Source organism: Gracilinanus agilis, chromosome 4 (genome assembly GCF_016433145.1).
Source record: "Gracilinanus agilis isolate LMUSP501 chromosome 4, AgileGrace, whole genome shotgun sequence".
NCBI lineage: Eukaryota > Metazoa > Chordata > Mammalia > Didelphimorphia > Didelphidae > Gracilinanus > Gracilinanus agilis.
Window position 1 is genome coordinate 104,666,138 of NC_058133.1, and position 22,517 is coordinate 104,688,654.

The 22,517-nt window shown below is 36.5% G+C and overlaps 1 protein-coding gene across 6 annotated transcripts in view; it reads left to right on the forward strand.

The window, feature by feature from the left end:
- Window positions 1-22,517, forward strand: part of PPP1R12B (protein phosphatase 1 regulatory subunit 12B) — a 303,467-nt gene that overhangs the window by 247,541 nt on the left and 33,409 nt on the right. Inside the window, exon 1 of one of the 6 annotated variants that reach the window (XM_044676054.1) lies at window positions 8,002-8,103. The exons of the other annotated variants lie outside the window; for them this stretch is intronic. Within the exon in view, the coding sequence (XP_044531989.1) occupies window positions 8,002-8,103 (102 nt within the window). Of the gene's footprint in view, window positions 1-8,001; window positions 8,104-22,517 lie in introns of those variants that run through there. 6 annotated transcript variants of the gene reach the window in all.

Genomic DNA, 22,517 nt, shown 5'->3' on the forward strand with positions numbered 1-22,517 from the left:
TATATATAAACTGATAAGGTACAATTATAGGGAAACAGGAATGAAGGAATACTCTGGTGTCGTGCATAAAACTCAGAAAAGGACGTTCATGTGCATCTGAGCATCCATTGGGAATGATTTGTGTTCAAAAGTGAAATTCTCATGGCTATTTAGAAACATTGATAATAGATTGAGAAACTTCATGAATGCATCATAACTAGTCAGAAGAGGTCAGAGCTTGATGTAATTGCTGTAAGAACTACAAAATCACTGTATACACATTTGTGACAGTTTTTAATCACCGCAGAAACAAAGCTATCATTCTTCAAATATGCATTTGCTTGTTATTATAAAGGAAAATATATTTTCAATATAATTGGCCAATCATTTATTGCTTATGCATTATTGAAGAATTTCTAGCAGGAGTCCCTTGGACCATCATTGTGAACCCTCAGGGGTTCACAAACACCTCATTTGGTCTAATTGATTTCTCACCAAGCTTTTTTATAAAAGTGTTCCCATTCCACCACTTCTCACTTTTATGTGAAATGATATTGCTCACAACCTTCTACCATCCTCTTCCACAAGATTTTACAAATGAGTTCTTATTCTAAACTGGTATTGCTGTTGGTTTGTATCTCTTCTTGGTAAAAAGATCAAAGGTTTTCTGATTAAAGTAGATTCTAAACTCTTTTGGTCTTTCCTTGTGGTATTAGATGTGCTTTGGTTAAGTTTCCATTGGGAAAGGTGGTAATCTGTGCTAATGTCAGTTTTTGTTCATTTCCTATTTTTCAGTATCAACATCTTTTTTATTTTATTTTTAAATATATTTTATTTATTTATTTTGTTTCTACATTTCCTAATGTGTCTTCTGTTCTTCTCAGAGAGCCATCCTTAATAACAAAGAATAAACAAGAGAAAAAAACAATTCTGCAAAACTAACCAACCCATCAAAAAAAAAAAATCTGACATTATTTGTTTTGTTTCATACCCATAATCCCCACCTCTGCAAAGAAGGGAGGTACTTACTTATTTCTTTTCTTTGGGGCCAAGCTTGGTCCCTGTAATTCTGTGGCATTCAGTTTGTATTATTTTGTTGGGTTTTTCCATTTAAAATAAACAACAACTTTTAAAAATAATTGGCTTGGAGTCAATTTAATTGTATTTATAAATACAATTTAATTGTATACCACTTAATTACAAAGTAGTATATATTATGGTAAGAGAACTAGACTCAGAATAAGAGATCTGGATTTGAAAATAAGTTCTAGTAATTACTATTTATGTTATAATAAAAATAAACCTCTGACTTCTATTTCCTCATCTGTAAAATGGGGATAATAAATGTAGAGTTTCATAGGATTATAGTGTGGATCAATTAAGATGATATATTAAGTGCTTTGCAAACATTAAAGTACTATGTCGGTATCAACTATTATTATCATCTCATTTTTATTCTAACTTGGTAGTGATTTTAACTTTTGCTCTAATAAAATCAGTGCTCTGACTTCCATGAGTAGATGATTTGTAAGTGAATTTTCCCTATAAGTAATGTCATTTCTCTGCTTGTCATTTGTACTTTGTAATATCTTGACCCTTCCAACTAATTTCTTCACTTTCTTAAAGAAAGTGTCCATGATCTATAACCACAAGGTTTGTAAACTCTTGGTCTACAAGCTTTTGTCCTCTTATCTCTATTAATGTTATATTTTCCAACATATGTTTTGCAGATCTCCTGATGCTCACTTATTTAAGTCATTCACTATTACAGTTTATGAAATTTATTATGAGATGCCTTATAAGATTCTTTGTAAATTTCTCTCCTTCTTCAACTTATAAAACAAGATTTCATTATCTTCATAGTGGACTTTTTTTAAAACTCATACCTTCTGTCTTAGAATCTAAGGCTGAAGAGTGGTAAGGGCTACACAATGGGGGATAAGTGACTTGCCCAGGGTCACCTAGCTTAGAAGTGTCTGAGACCAGATTTGTACCTAGGACTTCCTGTTTCTAGACCTGGCTCTCAATCCACTGAGCCACCCAGCTTCCCCCTGGACTTTTTTTTGCAAATGATGATCTTGAACATTGATAAAAGATGAATACAAAGTGAAGTCTTTTTTATTGCCTTCAAATGCCCAACAAAGCCAATTCCTTTGAGGAAAACACATAAGCATCCTTCTTTTTAGCTACAACCTTTGGGTCTTCATTTAATTTTTAGTGAAAATATCTATATTTATATGGTTTGATTCCTCTAGTAGTAAGTCCACTCACTGGTCACTGGACAAGCAATCTCATAACAGTTGAGTTAATGTTCTTAAATAGTGTAAAAACTGTTTGAATATTTCTACATTCCACCCTCTTTTCCTCTCCTACACTGTAGAAGCACAAGTGAGAAACATAGGACTGAGAACAAATTTTATATGGGTTAAGATCAAAGAATTCATCACCTAGTCAGCATGGTGATGGTGGTAATGAGCTTTTTTGCATTCAGCTAGGGTGTTCCTCAAAAAGCACATGTAGTCTGTCACTAGAACTATATTGAGAGTCATTCCAGCATGTCAAAATCTGTTAGAGCTTGGATTCCATTGGTATAGCCTTTGAAAACTCTAGCCATCATGAGGTTAAAGGTAGGCTTTTTTGGAGTATCAGTAAGTTATTATTATACATGAAGCAAAGATGCCTAAGACTGACTGAAAACCTTATTCATCCCCATTCTGCACAGTCCCTAAAACACCTAATTACTAGTCTTTTTTTTTAAAGCATTAATTATTATTTATTTTTTTGAAAAGTTAACATGGTTACATAATTCATGCTCTTACTTTCCCCTTTACCCCCCGACTTCCCCCTCCCCCACATGGCAGATGTGTATTTCCACTGGTTTTAACATGTGTCATTCATTGATCAAGCCCTATTTCCAAATTGTTGATAGTTGCATTGGTGTGGTAGTTTCGAGTCTACATCCCCAATCATGTCCGCCTCAACCGATGTGTTCAAGCAGTTGTTTTTCTTCTGTTTCCACTCCTGTAGTTCTTCCTCTGAATGTGGGTATCATTCTTTTCCATAAATCCCTCAGAATTGTCCTGGGTCATTGCATTGCTGCTAGTACAGAAGCCCATTACATTCTATTTTACCACAGTGTATTTAGGTCTCTGTGTACAATGTTCTTCTGGCTCTGCTCCTTTCACTCTGCATTAATTCCTGAAGGTCTTTCCAGTTCACATGGAATTCCTCCAGTTTATTATTCCTTTGAGCACAATAGTATTCCATCACCAGCATATACCACACTTTGTTCAGCCATTCCCCAATTGAAGGGCATACCCTCATTTTCCAGTTTTTTTGCCACCACAAAAAGCGCGGCTATAAATATTTTCGTACAAGTCTGTTTATCTATGATCTCTTTGGGGTATACTAGTCTTTTTTTGTTTAAAGTTCTTCTAATTAAAAAAGACCAGAACCTCCTTTCTTCATGCCTTCTATTTTCTTACTCCCTTTTTGGTTAATAATGTTAAATTCAGTCTTAGGTACATTACTTTGTTTCCATTTTGCTGACCCTTTGTGTGTATTTTGTATTTTATATGAGGAATAAGAAACCAAATTACAGACAGCTCTCACTTCACATAAAATTCACATTATGCATATTTAACTTTAGTAAAGAATTACAAAAGAAATCCATATTGCAAAAAACACCTATGTTAACTTTACTGCACAGTGCTGTGTGCTCTCTCTGTCTGTCTCTCTGTCTGTCTCTCTGTCTGTCTCTGTCTCTGTCTCTGTCTCTGTCTCTCTCTCTCTCTCTCTCTCTCTCTCTCTCTCTCTCTCTCTCTCTCTCTCTCTCTCTGCTCCAGACCCTTCCACAACCTCCCACTCCCCAGCAAAACAAAACAAAACAAAACCTCCAAGTAAAATCAAGAGAATGGGTACTGCTGCCTGGTATGGGCTTGGCTTGAGACCTTGACGAACAGAAAGGAGACCTTTCCTTCCCTTCATTCCTGCTGTGTCTATCTTCAGTCCCTCTGTGCTGGAGCATTGCACGTCTGTCCCTATCCCCCGTTGTGTTGCCTGTCCTCTCTTGTTCTATGTCACATGTCTATTCCCCCAAACTCCCTTGGCTTCCCCCTCATATGTTCATCTTCCTGCTCTGTCATCAGCCCCCACATATCCTTGAATCATGTGCCATCTCCAGTCACTGGGCAAATTCTCATTTCATAAAAAATCACTTTATATAGAAGTCTGAGGAAAGGCCTACTTACTTAAAGTAAGAACTGTCTGAATATATATAATTTGGTGGCATAATGATTATTCAAGAACGTTAAAAGAATTTCCCCGTTCTTATTTGGCAATGTTTCCCCCAAATATAGCATTGAGATGTTACAGTGAGATTCAGTGGTCTGGGCGCATCATTCGATTCATGATGCTTTTTATTGGCATGATTGTACATTTTGTGTATGAAATTTAAGAGCCAAATAAACATTTGTGGCCCATTCATTTGACTTTCATATTTACTTTGGATCCTAGAATTAGAGGACCAGCCTAGAACTTTAATTCATTGCTCACAAATGAACCCAAAAAGTTTACAAATATTTTTCCCAGTCTGCCTCCCACAAGAGGAGTAAAACATATGGAACCAGCCTTCTATGCTTTCCCCAACAACTGGCAGTTTGTAAGGCTAATTGCTCCAAGTCTGCAGATTTCAAAGTCATCTTACTGAGGTCTGTTGCTCTACTAAAGCCCCTTTGTTACTGAGTGTTGATTTGAGAAACTCCTGTCATCAGTGAGCAGAAGATGCCTCTGAGGAGGCAGAAGTGTCTGTTTTCTAAGGAGTCCTACCATGTAGACATTTTTCTGCTAATTTTTTGGTACAAGCCTAGCCTATAGCTGTTTAGTCTTATAAATAGTATACTTTTAATAAATATTTACTGAATTGAATTATAAGTGTTTCCCTGCCCATTTGTCAAGTACATAATCATTTGTTCTTGGCCAGTAGGTACATACATGGAGGTAATTTATTTTACTCTGAAAGGTGAATTATTAAATATGGTATGCTACCTGGAAAACTCAAATCCAGAGTTCCATTGATTATTATTAATAAAACTTTCTGTCTATGCCAAATATTTGCAAACAGTATTTTAAGATTTATTCAATTCTTTCCCTTTCATTAATGAGTAATAATTTGATATTGTCTCCCTGAACAAATGGAATAAAAAAAGTAGTTATAACAAATCCACCAAGGGAGTGGTAGATATATACCAAGTCCCTAATACATTTTAAAAGATCAAATGAAAAAAAAAAAACAATTGAAACTACATATTCAGAGAGCTTGTCTATGTTCCCACACTTCTGCCATATTTCCATTAACTACTTCATTTCCAAGAATCTTCTTGGAGACCTTGGGACAGTGGATGAGTTCAGATCTGCTTTTATATTCCATGCTTTAGTGCCAAAGTTTCTTTTCTCAGACATCATTCATGCAGAGATTGGAGTGTGAGAGGAGGGGACAGAGGCTAAAAGACAAATCAAGGGTAACAAAGACTCACATTTTCATCTAAATTATTGAAGTGAATTGGATATAAAAACCTTGACAGGAAGTCTGTTGCTTATCAAGATTGCTCTTGCCTTTCCTTTTAGGAATTTAGTAACCTGTTAACCTCTGTTCTCCATTTGGATTTGTCATATTGAAAATGTATCCCTAATTCTGCATCAGTCAGATATACTGCCTTTGGTGTTTGTATGAACCACCCATGTGGTTATTGTCCCCTCTAAAGACAGTATTTATTCTCTGAACTCATAAATACATAATTTTAATGAAAATAAGCAATTAACAGTGATTTTGGATTATATCAAATGATGATAACTATATAGTCAGACACAGTAATTTATCACCCCATTAACTAGAATCACATAGGTAGCCAAAACTTGCCAGTTTCATTCCAGGCTTAATTTTGAGTTTTTTGCTTTAATTCTGTGGTCTTTCCCATAGCTCCAACATGTCTTCTCATTTAGAAACTGACCCAAATCAGACTGAATCTCCCTAGGAAATTTCAGAATAGGGATAATCTCATGCTAGATTAGGATGCCTGATTTCTTTTGAAACCACCAGTCTCCCAAATCATTCTAGAAATTTTGGTTTGAGGAAGTAGGGAACTAAAGAAGCATCATCTGGTCACCTTCTTCAATCTGATTCTGCCAAGAGGATCATAAGAAAGAAGAAAATAATGGATCTATTTGGGGGGGGGGCCTAGTGGTGCGAAATTTTGAATGGATTTTTTAAAATTATGTGAAAAAATAGAAGACAGTACAAAGGTACCAAGAATCCAGTCAAAAGTGAACTAACTGGGGCAGCTAACTAGTACAGAGGATAGATCACCAGGCCTGGTAGGTCCTGGGTTCAAATATGGCTTCAGACACACCCCAGTTTTGTGACCCTGAGCAAGTCATTTAACCATGTTTGCCTAGCCCTTACCACTCATCTGTCTTAGAATTGATACTAAAACAGAAGGTGTGGGTTTAAAAAAAAAAGTGAACTGTTAGTTTGGGGACAAACCCCACTGCCTTAGAAAAATTCTGACACAGGAACTCTTTAAGTGATGTAGTGTTGACAACAGAGTTCAAAAGATCATCTCAGTGCAATGTGTCATTAAAACTGTATCCAGAATCTTTCCACACCACAGAGAGATGCATTTCATTTTAACCATCTGACTTCCCTTTGGCTCTCTGAGCCCAAAGGTTGTCATCCTCATCCTCTCTGCTTCTCTCTTTCTTATCTCTTCTCCCCTATCCTCCTCCTTGGTCACAGCCTCCTGGACTACAGAGCTAGCAAACTCCTCACTTAAGGACACAGCCAGGAAAACCCCTGACAGGCAGACTGGCTTCTTTTCTAGTTGGGCATTAGTAGAGCAGCAACCATGCCATTAAAAAATGAACATCATGAACGCAAAGGTGCTTTGGCTGATGCCTCTCTGTGTTGTGTTTTATTATTAGGAAAATGTTCTATTAGATTAAAATCCTTTTGTTGTTGTCTTAAGAGAAATGTCTTGAGACACAAGTCTGCCATTTAATCCCTGACCAAGCCAGCCAGTACCCCAGTGAGGTGGAGTTTGGCTATAGTTTTGCCCCTAGAAGACTCCCCCTTAACCCACTTAGATCCTAAGAGCTAGAGGGTTTTCTTTTCCTCCTACAAGTGGCAACCCGAATCCCAAGTTGAAAGTGAATCTTTACCCTTGGCCCCACTCCAGCATTCCTCACTAAGCGAATAGGGATTTGGAATGTCAGAAAATAGCAAAAGGGAGGGGAAAAGATGTGTGTGTGTGTGTGTGTGTGTGTGTGTGTGTGTGTGTGTTTATATGTAAAGCAGCTCCGGCTGGAAGGACTTAGAGAAACTTAACTTCCTTGGGGCTGCCTCTTTTTTTGGTAAAATCTTGGTTCCTTATTTGTACTTTTTTGGGTTTCTTCACATTGCCCAGCCTGAGCTTGTCACAGCAGCTCCATGTACTTTTGGAGTCCAAGGGAGTCAAGCTGAGGGAAGTGTGTTAATTTTCAGAGCATTTTCCTCTTTCTCTTCCCTCTGGAAAAAGCGACAATAGTTGTTCCCCAGATTTCTCTTCGGCAAAGACAGAGGCTGTTCCACTGTGCTTTCATCTAGGCTCTTTGGGAGCCTAGGGTCAGGCTTTATTAAAGGGCGAGCATCTTAAAGCCTCATTAAGAACTATCCTTTTGTGGAAGATCAAGGAACCACCCCTGGGCACAGGGAGGTGTCTCAGCACAGTATCCTGCACCATAAAGGTACCTGCCAGTCCTGGGCACCCGTGGTCAAAGCTAAATTGGAAGCATTGATGGAACACAGTTTACAGACTCTGCCTAGCTGTGGACTCATTCAGAGCTCAAGACTATAATTACCAGGCGGTTTGCATCCTTTATTTAGTTGTATCAGAAGGAGGGGTTCTGGAAGGGCAGCTCCCAGGGCTGATTTCCCAGCGTTGAGTGAAGATTGCAAAGGTTGGGTGTCTCTCCAAATCCTGAGGAACTATGTCTTCCTTATATACTCGAAGCAAAGAGTTCACCAGGAGTAGAAAGTCTCAGTCTGATTCTCCTCCGGCATCTCCCTCTCCAATTGCCAAGACACTCCGAGTAAGCAGCATTTTAATTTACTGTATGTTCATAGTTGTGTCAGAGGTGGAGTATGTATATATGTGTGCCTGTTTGTGCTTGTTTTCTCTCCAGTTCCAGGGCACATAAAGTCAGTAGGAAAAATAAAAAACAACTGGTTGACTTTGTAAATAAAGTCCCTATTAGCTTCTCTTCAAGAAGTTATAGTTCAAAATATTTTATAAAGTTCTAAGTAAAAGCAGGTTTTAGCTACATCAGAATTCAAGTGCTATCTTGTACCTTTTAATGATTTGTTTGGCAGTAGGATTGTTAATCATTTGTCACTGTCTTTTGTAAGGTTTTACATATTCCTTAGTTTTGTCTTTTCTGAATATTATGTGGAAGGTGACGTGTTCCAGGAGAGGTCTCCAAATGGAAAGGAAGCTAAACTTTTTCTGATTATGAAATTATAATTGAGAGAGAGAGAGACAGAGAGAGAGAGAGAGAGAGAGAGAGAGAGAGAGAGAGAGAGAGAGATGGGGCTCTAACTTTGCTCCTCAAACTACCAGGAACCAGTCTCTAGAACACTTTTATACTAAAATAGCCCCTTAGGCAGAGGCAAGGCAGCTTGGAAAAATAGTCTATCTAAAGTTTAGTAGTGATTGACATCCCAAAGAAATGCACATGAGTATGACTTTATATTTTTTTCTGGATATCATTATTAAAATAAATCATATTTTAGTATTTGTAGCTAATTTAGGAGTTTCCAATTCCAACAAATTCAAAAACTACTAATTATCGTAAGAGATGTAAAACTGTGGTGAATTTTAGAGGTAGTAGTAATCCTTTCTTTAAAGAACTAGTTTGACTTACATCAGAAGAAGAAAGGGAAAGGTCATTGTTTCTTTTTTTTTTTTTTTTTTTGGTATCTAGAGGGAAATTGATTGATTGGTGAGCAGCAAGAAGAATTTATCATGGCCTATTACTTTTGAAATGTTTACCCAGCATTGTTTATTTTCTGTTTCATTTCCTATAACACAGTATTGCATGTACAGTAGAATTTGATATAAGGGACATTGGTCTTTGATCCCATCTTGATGCTTAGTTACTAAAATAGCAAAAGAACCCTTTTGTATAAGTTAGTCTCATCCATATTGCTGAACTGTAGCATATACAGGGAATTCCAACAGTTTTAATGCAGTTTTAAACTTTTAAAAGCTTAAAGTGCTTGCCAGTCCTGGGCACCCATGGTCAAGGCTGACTTGGAAGCATTGATGGAATGAAGCTTCCAGACTCTGCTTAGCTGTGGACTGGCCCTTTAAGCTTTAATAGCATAAAACTCTACTAAGACTTTTTGGATATCTTGTATTTGGAAATATTATAATAAAGTTCCAGTGCAGATTTAAAAGGACAAAAAAAAATTGCTTTGATTGAATCCTGGAGATATTTCTCCTAGTATTAGTTTATTCTCTGTTTTTCTGAAGGAGATAAAGAATACTTGGGCATATTTGGTATAGCTACTGCTTGCTAGTCACAAAACTCCTAATATCCTTTTTAAAGAAAAATAATGATCACTTTTATCCCCTTTACAATTCTCAAGGTTATTAGCACATATTGATTCTCCATTAGATGCAGAGCTTCCTTTCGCCTACTGCCACCTTTCTCTTTTTTGGACAGCTAGTTAGGTGGGGTGAACAGTAATGGAAAAAATTACAAGTATTGCATTATAAAAACCATAACAATTGATAGGTTTGCTAAAAGTTTGTTATTACTCCTGATCCCCACTTCTGTTAATTAATAGTGACTATGGAGAACCACAAAAATACCATGGCCAATGTTGCTTTAGACTAGGTAAAAATATTTTTGTTTCCTACCCTTTATCTTCTGTTTTCATTGTTTATTTTTGTCTGATCAGGTGAAAGGTTTGCAAGATTAGGGCTATTGCAAATAAATGCTTATCCAAGACTAGTTAGAACACCAGGATTTCACTATTTAGGTTCCTTAGTAGGCTTGAATCATCCTATCCCACATCCAGGACTTTCAACTTGTAAGAACAGAGATATTCTACAAATGCAAGCATTTTTTTTTGGTTATTCCTGTACCTCTGTTACCATGGAAGTGCCATGAGCAGCCTAGCATAGAGTTACAGAAGTTGGTACATTAGCAATATTGTACAAGCACCATCGCAGGACTAAACAAGCTTAGCACACAAAACATAAACAGTGAATTTATTAGAGACAACAAAGTAAAGCTATAAAATCAGTCGCAAATGGGCAGTAAAACATTTACGTCATATGTAGGTCAAGGTTAAATTCATTTCAAGAGTGAAGGTGGAAAGTAAAAGCTTTATAGTTGGCCATGGGAGTTCAAAGCCCAGACAAAGTGAGACGCTCTGAAAGCTACAGCTGAGGGTTTAAGGGAAGGCCTGGATATACAGCCCAAGGGCAGTGATTGGATCCTCTGTCTGTCACCAAACAGGTCAAGGGGACTAACAAATCCAGGTTGAACTTTATAAGATTCACATGAGATTCCCACCTGTATTCCTCAGTCTACAAATTCCAAAGACTAAATTTTAAAGACAGTTCATAGTAGAGGTGTCTTATTCTGAAAGTGAATTCATCAGTTTTTAGGATCAAAACGTAGACAAAGTCCCTCATTAGTGTCATGCAAAGCCTCTAGTAAATATTCTCTTCTAGATTAGTCATTGTATAGAAAAAGGTAAATGGGTATACTCCCTGCATATTCAAATATGAGTGAAATAACTTATGATATTGACATTCCTGGCTGTGTTTTCCTTGTTAATATTAGTTAAACTTTCTTAAGTTGTTTTTCAAAGTCCCTGATACTCAAAGGAAAAGCTTCTTTCCTTATAAGGAAAACATTTTGAAAGAGAATTAGAAAACAATGTACATTCACATAGCCAATATTTTAATACATTTTTCAGAATAACTGTAACTTAAACTACAAAAGATTTTATTTTGAACTTTAAAGAATAAAATCAGAAGCAAACCAAGGGCAGAAATAGTGTGGGTGACATTAAAACTAGCATTAGATGGTCAGTACTTTAGAAACAGAGGCTGTCTTTTCTTTCTTTGTATAATTCCTTGCAATATTTATCATTTTATACAAAGATATAGAAATGGTAGGCACTTTGTGTTTTTGACTGATATTCTAGTGTTTGTCTCCAGTAATCATATTTTTCTACAAATTCTTTTAAACTGTGTCCAGGTGGCCCTCAATCTAGGGATGGCAGTTTCTTTGGTTTCTATTTTGGGTGAGATAAGGATGGGGGAGGGATAAAGTTTGATTTTATCTTAGAGCTATTGCCAAGAGCAGCCCAGAAAATCAGAATGGATCTAAGATTCCTTGCAAATTTCTGTGCAAAACAATACAAGATAGTTGCTAATGAGAATTTAAAGGGGTGGCCCTCTTATACTCTAAGGTCACTAACATGAAATTCACAAAATATCAATATCATTCTCAAAATTTGTGGAAAAAATGGGCATTAAAAAGCTTTGCATAAGTGCTGAGTTTTCATTGTAAACTTATTTGTAGCAATGGGATTTGACTTGTATCTTAAAGCCAAGAGGAATGACATTTTCCTTTCAATTAAAATTACTACCGTTTATGGCCAATATTCTTAACAAAAAATGCCAAGACGTAGGTATCAGTGTCTTTTCCTGTTGTCATTCAGATGTTTTAATTGTGTCCAACTCTTCATGATTCCATTTGGGTTTTCCTTGGCAAAGATGTTAAGAGTCATTTGCCATTTCCTTCTCCAGTGTATTTTATGGGTAAGGAAACTAAGGTAAACAGGGTGAAGTGATTTGCCTAGGGCCACACAGCTAGAAAGTGTTCAAGGCCAGATTTGAACTCATGAAGAGGAATCTTCCTGACTCCAGGCCCAGCATGCTATTATTCACTGTGCCATCTAGCTGTCTCCCTTCTTTTCATAACAAACATAAAATTTGTAAAATGAGGAACTATTAGTCATTTTGTGTTATTTTTGGAACCCTAGAGTCAACAAAAATATATTTGATAAACATTTGGGCGATAATTCCATGAGAACTCATCCATTCTGATGGACTCCAGTGTCACTAGATCCTGGCTGTCATATTTTCAAATGTTCATTGTTGATGATCATTCTTTGAGCATGCAGGATATCTCCCCTCTGGAAAACATAAAGCATTTCACAATGTATTATCTTATCCTTTGAACCTCTGAACATTATATCTGGGGCAACACTAATCTGGAATTCATTATTCCCCCTGCTTTATAATCTATTGTCATATGTTGAGAAACATTTGTCTGGTTGAATAAATGCTAATGAGGGATGCAATCTGTTAACCATTTTCTCTCTAATTAAACCACTGTGGACCTCATTTTTAACTCCAATCAAGAAAATTCAACATGCAATAACTCGTCAAACCAAGGACAGTTTCATAGGCAAGAATGGTTTTCATGCATAAGAAAGATTTCCCCATTGGTATCCACTGAGTATTCATATTTGTGACCGCTAGCATTAACATCTGTCCATCAAATAACAAGCATTTATTTAAGTATCTACTATGTTCTGAGCTTTATTCTAGACACCAGGGTTAGAAAGACGAAATAGTCTCTGCCTTTAAGCAGATTATATTCTATTGCAGAAAGAGTATGTATTCATATATATGAGTAAATATAGAACATATGCTAAGTAAGTACTCAGTACTTTAGAGTGAGGAGGAGACATTAATAAATGGTAGGATTCATGGAAGCCCTAATGTAGAAAGTGGCCTTTGAGCTGAGCTTTGAAGAAAGCTAGGGATTCTAAGTGAAAATGAGGTGGAAAACGTTCCAGGAAGGAAGGACAAAGACACAGATACAGTTCCATATAGAGCTGGACTAGGTAGAAGCCAAACTTGTGTTCCATTGAGACATAGGAAAAGTTTATGAAGGCAGCAGCTATTTCCCAGAGTTTGGGGTTGTTGTTGCTGGTTTGTTTTTTTTTTTTTTTTAATTTTCGTTCATGACAGCTTCAAGAGGCCCTGTCCTTATTCCCTTTAAATGAGAGATCTCCTGTAATTAAAAAGCTTGAACCTTGTATGAGCTGCACACTTTAAGAGAAAGTCCTGCAGACACTGACTTTCTTTGATCTGCTCCATCGAATTTAGAGTTATCTCCCAGTTCAGGGGAAAACAGAACTGTGTAAAAGTAAGGCAGATGGAGCTGTCCTCTTTCTTCCAGTTATCATCAAGAAAAATCTTCCTTCTTAAACTCAGGTGAGATGGAATGATCAGGATACCTCATGCCTTTTTTGTTTCCTTGTTTCTTTAGTTATGTTATGCGTAACATATATGTCACATATTGCTTTAGTTTTATGTTATAGAATGCAGTCATTTCTTTAGCTCTAGTTTTCGAAGGATAAAAAGTTATTAGTTGTGTCTATTAATGTGTATGTGTATAGTTTATTAGAAGAAACCTTAGGCTCAAAATCTTGAGTCCTACATTCTACTTAGGCCTTAGGTACTATATGATCTTTTTGCTTATGTACAACTTGGAGCACTGTTAAGAAAATAAAATGTGGGGGGCAGCTGGGTAGCTCAGTGGATTGAGAGTCAGGCCTAGAGACAGGAGGTCCTAGGTTCAAATCTGGCCTCAGATACTTCCTAGCTGTGTGACCCTGGGCAAGTCACTCGACCCCCATTGCCCACCCTTACTACTCTTCCACCAAGGAGCCAATACACAGAAATTAAGGGTTTAAAAACAAACAAACAAACAAAAAAATAAAATAAAATGTGAACATGATGTGGAAATATTTTGAAAGTAAACATGCTAGAAAAGAATTATAAGAGATTATGATTACAGCTTCTAAAAAAAACAATGCAGGCCAAGTATGTAGATTGAGACACACTTTTGGACATAGTCAATATGGGAATTTATTTTGCTTGACTCTGTGTGTGTGTGTGTGTGTGTGTGTGTGTGTGTGTATTTATTAGAAAAGGTTTGTTGTTTTTTTTTCCTCAGTGGAATAGGAGTAAGGATGTGCTGGTAAATGTTTAGCAATCAAACTGGAAGGGGCAGGGATATGTGTTTGACACACTTTTAAGTTTGATCTGCACTGTAATGTTTTCTCTATCACTTTATTAAATCTAGATAATCAACAACAACCAAAAAAGCCCAAATTTCTAGTTTGCCTATTTATGAAGTGTAAATGTTCACCTTGAAAGTTTAATAATGTGCTCCCAAGAGCTGGTTTTTATCTAGCTGGCTGTAACACAACCCTGGGTGAGGCTGAGAGGGAAAAAAATAAATGCTTGATAATTGAAAAAAGCAACAAAAAATTAAAACTCATCAAAAATGAAAAAATCTCCTATTTCTTCTCTATTCTAAATGCTAGTGTCTTTCATTGGATTAACACAATTAAAAATAGATCTTCAGAATAGCTTTAAGACAAAAGGTTTAATGATCAGAGATGGCCTTCACAGAAGGACTCAGCCCTTCCTTCTTGGCTGTGAATTTGACCTGTTCATTGTCTAGTGTTGGTGGCTATCCATAACAAGAAAGTTGGCTCCATAGCCCAGCCAGGAAACCCAGCAGTGTTCTTTAAAAGTTATACCACTCAGGTAGCAGTAAAGCAGCCAAATACAGATACTAAGTGTGTCGGATTGACTACTGTGGCAGGAAACTTTCTAGCATTGCCATTGTTCTTAGAAACACCTTTTTTGATGTAAAAGCTGTCATATCTTTCATTTTGCATGTTTTACCAAAGAACCTTCTAATTTTTAATTAGCATAGTCATAGCTAGGAATGGCCAGCTAGGCAATGCAATATAGAATAATAGGACTGAGTGGATTAAGGAAAATCTAAGTTCAAATCTGATCTCGGATACTAACAGTGTGATCCTGAACAAGTCACTTAACCTCTTTGCCTCAGTTTCCTCATCTGTAAAATGAGCTGCAGAAGGAAATGACAAACCATACGAGTACCTTTGCCAAGAAAACCCCAAATGGGGTCACAAGAGTTGGATATGACCGAAATGACTGAACAGCAATAGTCAGGGAGAACAAGGCAGTTGAAATCTGGTGACTTCAGTCATGCACCTGGGGGTTGATGGCCCTTCTTATGATGAACCTTACCCATTATATATGGGATTGTAAAAATGTATGCCTAAGGATGCCAGTGAGAGATTGGGTCATTTTCTCACTACCCATTGCTGTATTTGACCTAAAACTATTGAACAAAATCTCATATCTGTATTCTCCCTCACTCTGATGGTTTGCTTTTTATATATATATAACAAACAAGTTTATATTCATATATATGCATATATATATGAATATATATGAATATAAACTTGTTTGAAAGGCTTATGTAAGTAGGAAAACAAATTCTCATTCTCTGACCGAATGAGACAGTAGAGTTTTTGAATATTATCCAAGGAAATAGGGAGCAAGAATTAACTAAACAAAATCTGAAAGTGATCCTAACATCTCATTCTGGCTGTTCAGCCCTTGACCAAATTTTTTGCTCAAAATGCTAACAAATTGATTTGGGCCTCTGCTTCTAGAATTTAACAAGCATTTATTAAGTGCTTTCTAGGGCACTGTACACAGTACAAAGACTATAAGCACAAAGTAAAATAATAAAATAAAAACAGTAAATAAAAAGGAAGAATCTCTTGCTAGCCTTGCAAAAACCCTTATCTTGATAATTTTAGAATTAACTGAATTGTGGGCTATAATATATTATTTTGAGTATTAAATCTAACTAGGAGCAGAGTGTGTATATATATGTCCATGTGTATTTAGTGAGATCTTGGGAAAATCTAGTAAAGCAAACCTCTGTTTAAAATTTTTATCTGGCCAAAAGGCAGTTGAAAATGCAAATCTGTACATATAAAATATATTAGTTTTTATTAGTTGTACTATTTTTAAAATAAATGTATAGTTATAGAAATAATAACTAACAAGGTCTTTCCAAGTTGAGGGCCTTCTCTGTCCATGCTTATTAATTAGTAAGTACGTATGTACCATTTGAAATTAGTGTAGGAGTTGTATATGAAAATTGTGTGCTCCTGATTTTTTAAGTCCTTGAAGCAGTTTGTTTGTTGTTTTTTTTTAGGAAAGCATTTTGTTTACACTACTAGTTTACTTATCAGATCTTGTTCTCAGAACTGCATATTTCAAACCAATACCTATTCAGTTTTATTATGAATTCTAAATTAGAGAAACTTGGATTAATGCTTAATTAATGGTCCATGCTATAGTAGAAAGAGTACTAAATGTGGAGTCAGAAAACCTATATATTACTAACTTAGCATTTCAATTTTCTCATCTGTAAAATAAGTTTGGATAATGATGATCTCCCAGGTGCTTTCCTGTGGTTCTTAAACCCTCCACGGCATTAAAGGATCATAGAGTTAGATCTGAAAGGGATCATAGAGACCATCGGGTCCCAGTGCCCTTATGTTAGAGATGAGAAAACAGAAACAGACTCAGAGGGGTTAGTGACTGCCAGATCATGAAGAGAGTTCATGTCTCAGGAAGGATTTGAACCTGACTCCAGGTTGGATGCCTTATCAACATTTCTACACTGTGTCTTACTGTTGAACTGAAAGGAAATTCCTAAATCCAAATAATTCTTTCTGGGATCTGAACATACAAGGTCCGCATATATGGAGAAGAAAAGGGTTGAGGGTTTAAAGGAAAACTAAAACACACAGAATCTCAGCTTTCAATATTCCCAGTTCTGCTTAGAGCTCATAATACTTTACAGTTAGTAGCTGAGTCCTGAAGACAGTATCTTACATTCATTCCTTCCAAGTTCTTCCCATGCTTTTCATAATATAAATCAAAACCAAGCCACACAGCCTGGTTTTACTCACTCTTCGTGAGGCCTGTTTAGGCCTTGTACATCACATAGAAATGATCCAGTTTCTTCCATGAAGCCCTCCTAATAACTCCAGCCATTATTTCCCCTTTCCTAATAGCCCATAAGAAGTATCTATTGTTTATACCACACATTTTAGATTCTTTTATTATCATTGCTTTACTGAATTTTTGTTTGTTTGTCCTGAACGACGACTTGAATTAGACTGATTGCTTTATCCATTTGTCTTCTCTTCAAATGTAAGCTCATGAGCATCGGATTTGTGTCTTCTGTTTCTGCTATATTTTTCATGGTCCCTAAGACAGAATGTTGAACATTATAGACACAATAAATATATGTTGTGAGGAACTGATAGTTGTCTCACATCTATAACTTTTCCTCACAGGGTCTGACCTCCAGAGACAAGTTAGACTTTTCCACTGGCATTTTCAGATTCTACAACCTATTGTCCCTCTTTTAAACCTATTTCGAGAGTTTCTTCTGTTCACATTGGCAATGAATATACTGTGAATGGGGGAATTATAGGGAGAATATTGAAAAATCTTCTGCGGGTAAATTTTATTTAGTCTCATTCTGCATACTTAAATTCAAACAAGTGGTCGATTATTTATTCACCAGAAAGAAAATATAAAACTTCCAAACAAAGTAGAACTATTACTAACAAATGAGATCATTTTGAAGTAGTGAGCATCATATAATATACATAAGTCATATATAGCATTCTCAGTCATTAGGATTATTTTTATACTATATATATTCACTTTCTGAAGATTGATATAAAAGACACAAATATTCCATGTCAAAAATAAGAACTGTTATTAAGATTTAAAGGGAGATAAAACGCAATGTGAATTACAAATTCTTCTTGAACTGTGTATTTTGCCATATGTTGAATAAGGAAACTAGTCTGGAAAAATTGTTAAAGGTTCTGTTTCCGATCTCTTCCTAACAGCTCGATATGACTCCAGTATTAAATTACACAAATATTTAAGGTAGAGGTATTTAGCCTGGGGTTCATGGATCAATAGATTTCAGGAAGTTCATGCACTTGGGTGGGGGGAATATTACATTTTAATTGTAATTGATTTTTTTGTAATCCTATGCATTTTATTTTATACATTTTAAAAATGTAATTGTGAGAAGGGTTGCATAAGCTTCACCAGACTACCAAAAAAGGGCCTGTGACAAAAAATAAAAATAAAAAATTAGGATACATGATCTAAGATGAGAATGAAAGAGGCAAAAACAGACTTCCTAAAAATCATGTATTAGTTTTGAACTCTCACAGTTGAAAGAACTGAGAGCCAAGAATCCTGTTTGCTTCCTACTGATTACCCACCTGATTAATGCTGAAAAACCATGTGACTTTACTGGCTTTAAGCTTCAAATGCTCACCATTGTCCTTTTAAAATACAACACAACAAGCATAAAAATCTGCTTCTCTGAACCCAGTTTTAAGTGGTTTCACATTGTTTTGCTTCTTTATAACTAGTCTTTTCCTTATAACAACAATAGTAATAATTATGATTACATATAAGTTAACATTTATGTAATTCCTACTATGTGCCAGGCACTGTCCTAAGCACTTTTACAATTATTATCTCATTTGATCCTCACAACAACCCTGGAAGGGAGGTACTGTTATCATCCCCATTTTACAGATTAGGGAAATATCATTTTATCAAATGACAAATTATCATATGTCATAATTTTCCAGTGCTCCTTTCACTAACATCTTTTGGGATATGCCCATCCAGAGTTAACACTATTATCTGACCAAGACATAATAATATCCTTTGGTCTAAAACCCCTTGGTTTAGGGCCAAAGAGTTTTTGCTACCTCTAAAAGAAGACCAACTATCAGACCTCCAGCTTAGTCTAGTTTTCCATCTGTCACTAATAGAGCCCTAAGAGTAGGGTTTTGTTTAAGTTTATGTAGGAGGAGAAAGAAGAGGGGAGGAGGGGGAGGAGGAGGGAGCCTGACCTCCTGTAGTGCCTTGTAAATGAAAAGATTCCTTTATTTTATTGAAGTACCTGCCATTTACTTCCTCTTTTGAAATCTTCTGTCCAGACTTCAGCAGAGACTCTTTAACCTTTTTGCAAAGGTTTTGATTCATAAGCTAATCCAAAGAAAATTAAAATATCTATGACCCAAGCAGGTTTCTGGATTTTGGCCTTTATCATATTAAAACCACCACCACCACCACAACTGTGGACATGGAAAGTTTAATGCCTAAGGCTGTGGTGGTGGTAACCAACAACAGCTGTTGCAGAGTGCAAGAGTCATGTCCAGGAGAGGCAAAAGACTACAAAATCATAGGTAGGTGGGAATGAAAACTGTAAATTCATTCTGACAGTGGAATTGAAAGCTTTGTTAGCAGTTTGTACATGTATCTGTCAACCTTTTTGGAGGCAATGATCTCTTGAGAGATAATGGCAACTGAATTTTTTGCTTTTGTTTTTATGTTCCTGAGAGCAAATTCCATTGGCTGTTGTAATGTAAAAACAAAATCCATGCAAATCAATATTTGTCCAAAATATGGCTAGGTCTCCAAATAAATCAGACTGGAGGCAAGACAGGGGAGAAAAAGGGGAAAGATCATGAACATTAGAGATGTGACTTCAGAAATACACTGAATTTTTAAGCTACTACTTTAATCTTATCTAGGTCAATTATAGGAAAGGTTAGTGACTAGAGTTCAGGCTAACCAATTGAGTCAACAAGCATTTATTATAGCCAGCCACTGCACTGAGCACTAAAAATACAAATATGAGCAGATGGCCAACATTCTAATAGGGGAAAAGCCCACCAAAAGATAGCAGAAGGGAGGAAAGTGAAGAGCACCTGGCTATGGGACATGGTAGAGAAGCTTCTTGTGGGGACAACAGCAGTACAGCCTGGAGAGGGGCTGAAGGCAGATGTTTAAGTTGGACCTAAAGGCAGAGCTTCTGAACCATCAGTGTAATATGACCTTTGCTTCAGATGCTTTGAGAGATCCTTAACCTCTTCTCAGATTTACTACTGTCACACACACAGTTTCTGAGTCTTCAAGAGAGCTTGACATTCTCTTGGGGCCTGTGAGCTTTCTCAAAGAAATGTGTTTTTTGTATTGAAAATAAACGCTGGAGTGGAACAAGGTATGATGAATACAGCAAAGGGTACATGTATGGAGACTAGATCCTGGTTGTGGCTCCACCTCTGTATGAACGAATTTTAAAGTTATTTCATATCTCAGTTTCCTCATTTGTAAAGAGGAAGAAAGGAAGCAATCTTAGCTTCCATTTGGCCTGCCTTAGTAATGGTGAGAGGAAGATGTACCAGAATTTATGGCATGCAGTAAAAATAACTTCTTTTTACATAAAATGTTAAGAGGAAACAATAGTATGGTGGTAGAAACACTAGATTTGAGGTCAGAAGACTTAGTGGCAAATCCCGAATCTGGTTAATCACTTCTATGATCTGGAGCAACTTAATTTGCCTCCCTACCCTTCAGTGTACTCATCTGTGAAATGAGAACTTTAGACAAGATGATCTCTAAAGGATTTTCTGCCCTTAGATCCTATGGGCTTCACTTAGTTGGCACAAATGGCCTAGCCTTTACAGATGAGAAGCTTCACAAATATTTATATTGTTAACCTCTCTTAAGTTCTGGACTTCCTGTACCTCCTGATCAGCTAATGATATTCTGTGTAGACTAAATAATAGTAATGACCAAAACAAGAAAATGGGACTGAAAACTCATTTGTGCCTGGCTGTTTATCCTACTTGGGTTTCCTTTAAGGTTGAACCCTCTTGAAAGATATAATATCCACCCCCCATCCCATCCCTTTGAGTTATGAGTAACTAAGAGCAGTCCCTATGCACCATGAGAGGAATACAGGGCATGTGTTGTTTTACTCCTAGGGTGCTGCAGCTAATTTAGGTGTTCTTGTAGCTTCCTTCAGTGGCCTTACCTTTACATGACTTCATCGGTAACAAAAAGCTTATTTCTCAACCCTGCATTTCCTATTTTTCATCATGGTACTTTTTTGAGATACAGATTTCTCATTTGTAAAAGAGGAATAATTCTATTGTATTATCCTTACAGGATTGTGAGAAAGGTGCACTTTTAAAATGTGAAGTTAAAAAAAATAACGTATTATTATAATTTTTCCCATTATCATTTATATTCATTAGAGAACATCCAGAGCCCAGAAAGAGCAGTTCAAAACAAAATAAGAAACTCTGAAGGGAGTTGAGGGAATTGGTAGAATGGCCTTCCCTAAAGTTTTTCAGTTAAAGGAAAGATTCTCTATTTGTTTGGATTGGATTAGAGGAAGTCTCTAGAGGCAGCAGGCTGATCCTTAGTAGAAGCAATACTGTTAAGCCTCCAAAAGGCAGGTGATTAACTCAGGTTTATATTTTTTATACTTGACCTTAGCAAAACTTTAGCAGCAGCCATGCTCAGATCATTTACTTGGTCATCATCAGTCATTAATGAATGAATAATCTGAGGGAAAAAATAGTTCTCCTCAACTCATCCCAGAATAGCTCAGATTATTTCCCCAGGCTTAGCTAATGCACCAGAACATGATATAAAATGTTCCTGCTGCTTAGTTTCTCTTCAGGGGAAATGTAAATATGAGTTGTTTGGGTTCCCCCCCCCCCCAATCCTTGTGGGGCCAGGCTTTGGCTCCAGAGGAACACAACTTAAACCAATTTCAGCAGTTCCCTCCTCCCCAACCTTCCAGAGCCATAATTTTATTTTAAACTTTATTGAAAGAGTTTGGTTTTAATTATGTGCTTTCCTGAACTTCTGATAACTTTAAAGTTAAAAGCTTTTATGGGTTTTCCCTCCTAAGTCTGTCTATGCTGTTTTGTAAGCTCTACACATTTTACAAATCAAAACCAGCCATAGTTCCTACCTTTTTTCAGTTTTGCCATTGGAACCAAAGTGAGATTTTGTTCTGCTCTTTTATTGGAAGCAGGGGATATTAGAAAGGAGCCTTAAATGGAGTATAAGGTAGAATATACCAGTGTTGCTTTTGGAGCATTGTTAGAATAATATATCTACCTGGTTACTTTGTGTTAGATTTCACATTGAATCCTGAGCAGAGTTGAATCTTCTCTGTGGCACTCTATATGTAATAGATTGCTCCTGTTTGAACTGCAAGAACAGAGAGAATGATTCTTTCTCTAAGCTTCCTTTAATCCCATCAGATAAATAATAGAACCTAGTTTGGGGTTGTTGTTGTTTTTTAAACCCTTACTTTCCAGTATATATTGGTTCCAAGGCAGAAGGGCTAGGCAGTGGGAGTTAGACTTGCCCAGGGCCACACAGTTAGAGAACCTAGTTTTTAAAGTGATAATGTATTGTTTTCCATTGGAATATTAATGATGACATCTAGATTAAACACTCGAGAAAGTCCCTTCAGCAACTGTATTTCTTTTTGCAGCAAATATTGGAGGTATCTGTGTAAGAGTATATATTAACTAGAAGCTCAAATATCTTCTTTTTAAATTTTTTTTTATTTTAATAACAAATTTCCACATAAGTTTTCCCAAGTCCTTTGATCCATATTGTCTCCCTCCCTTTTTCCTTCTC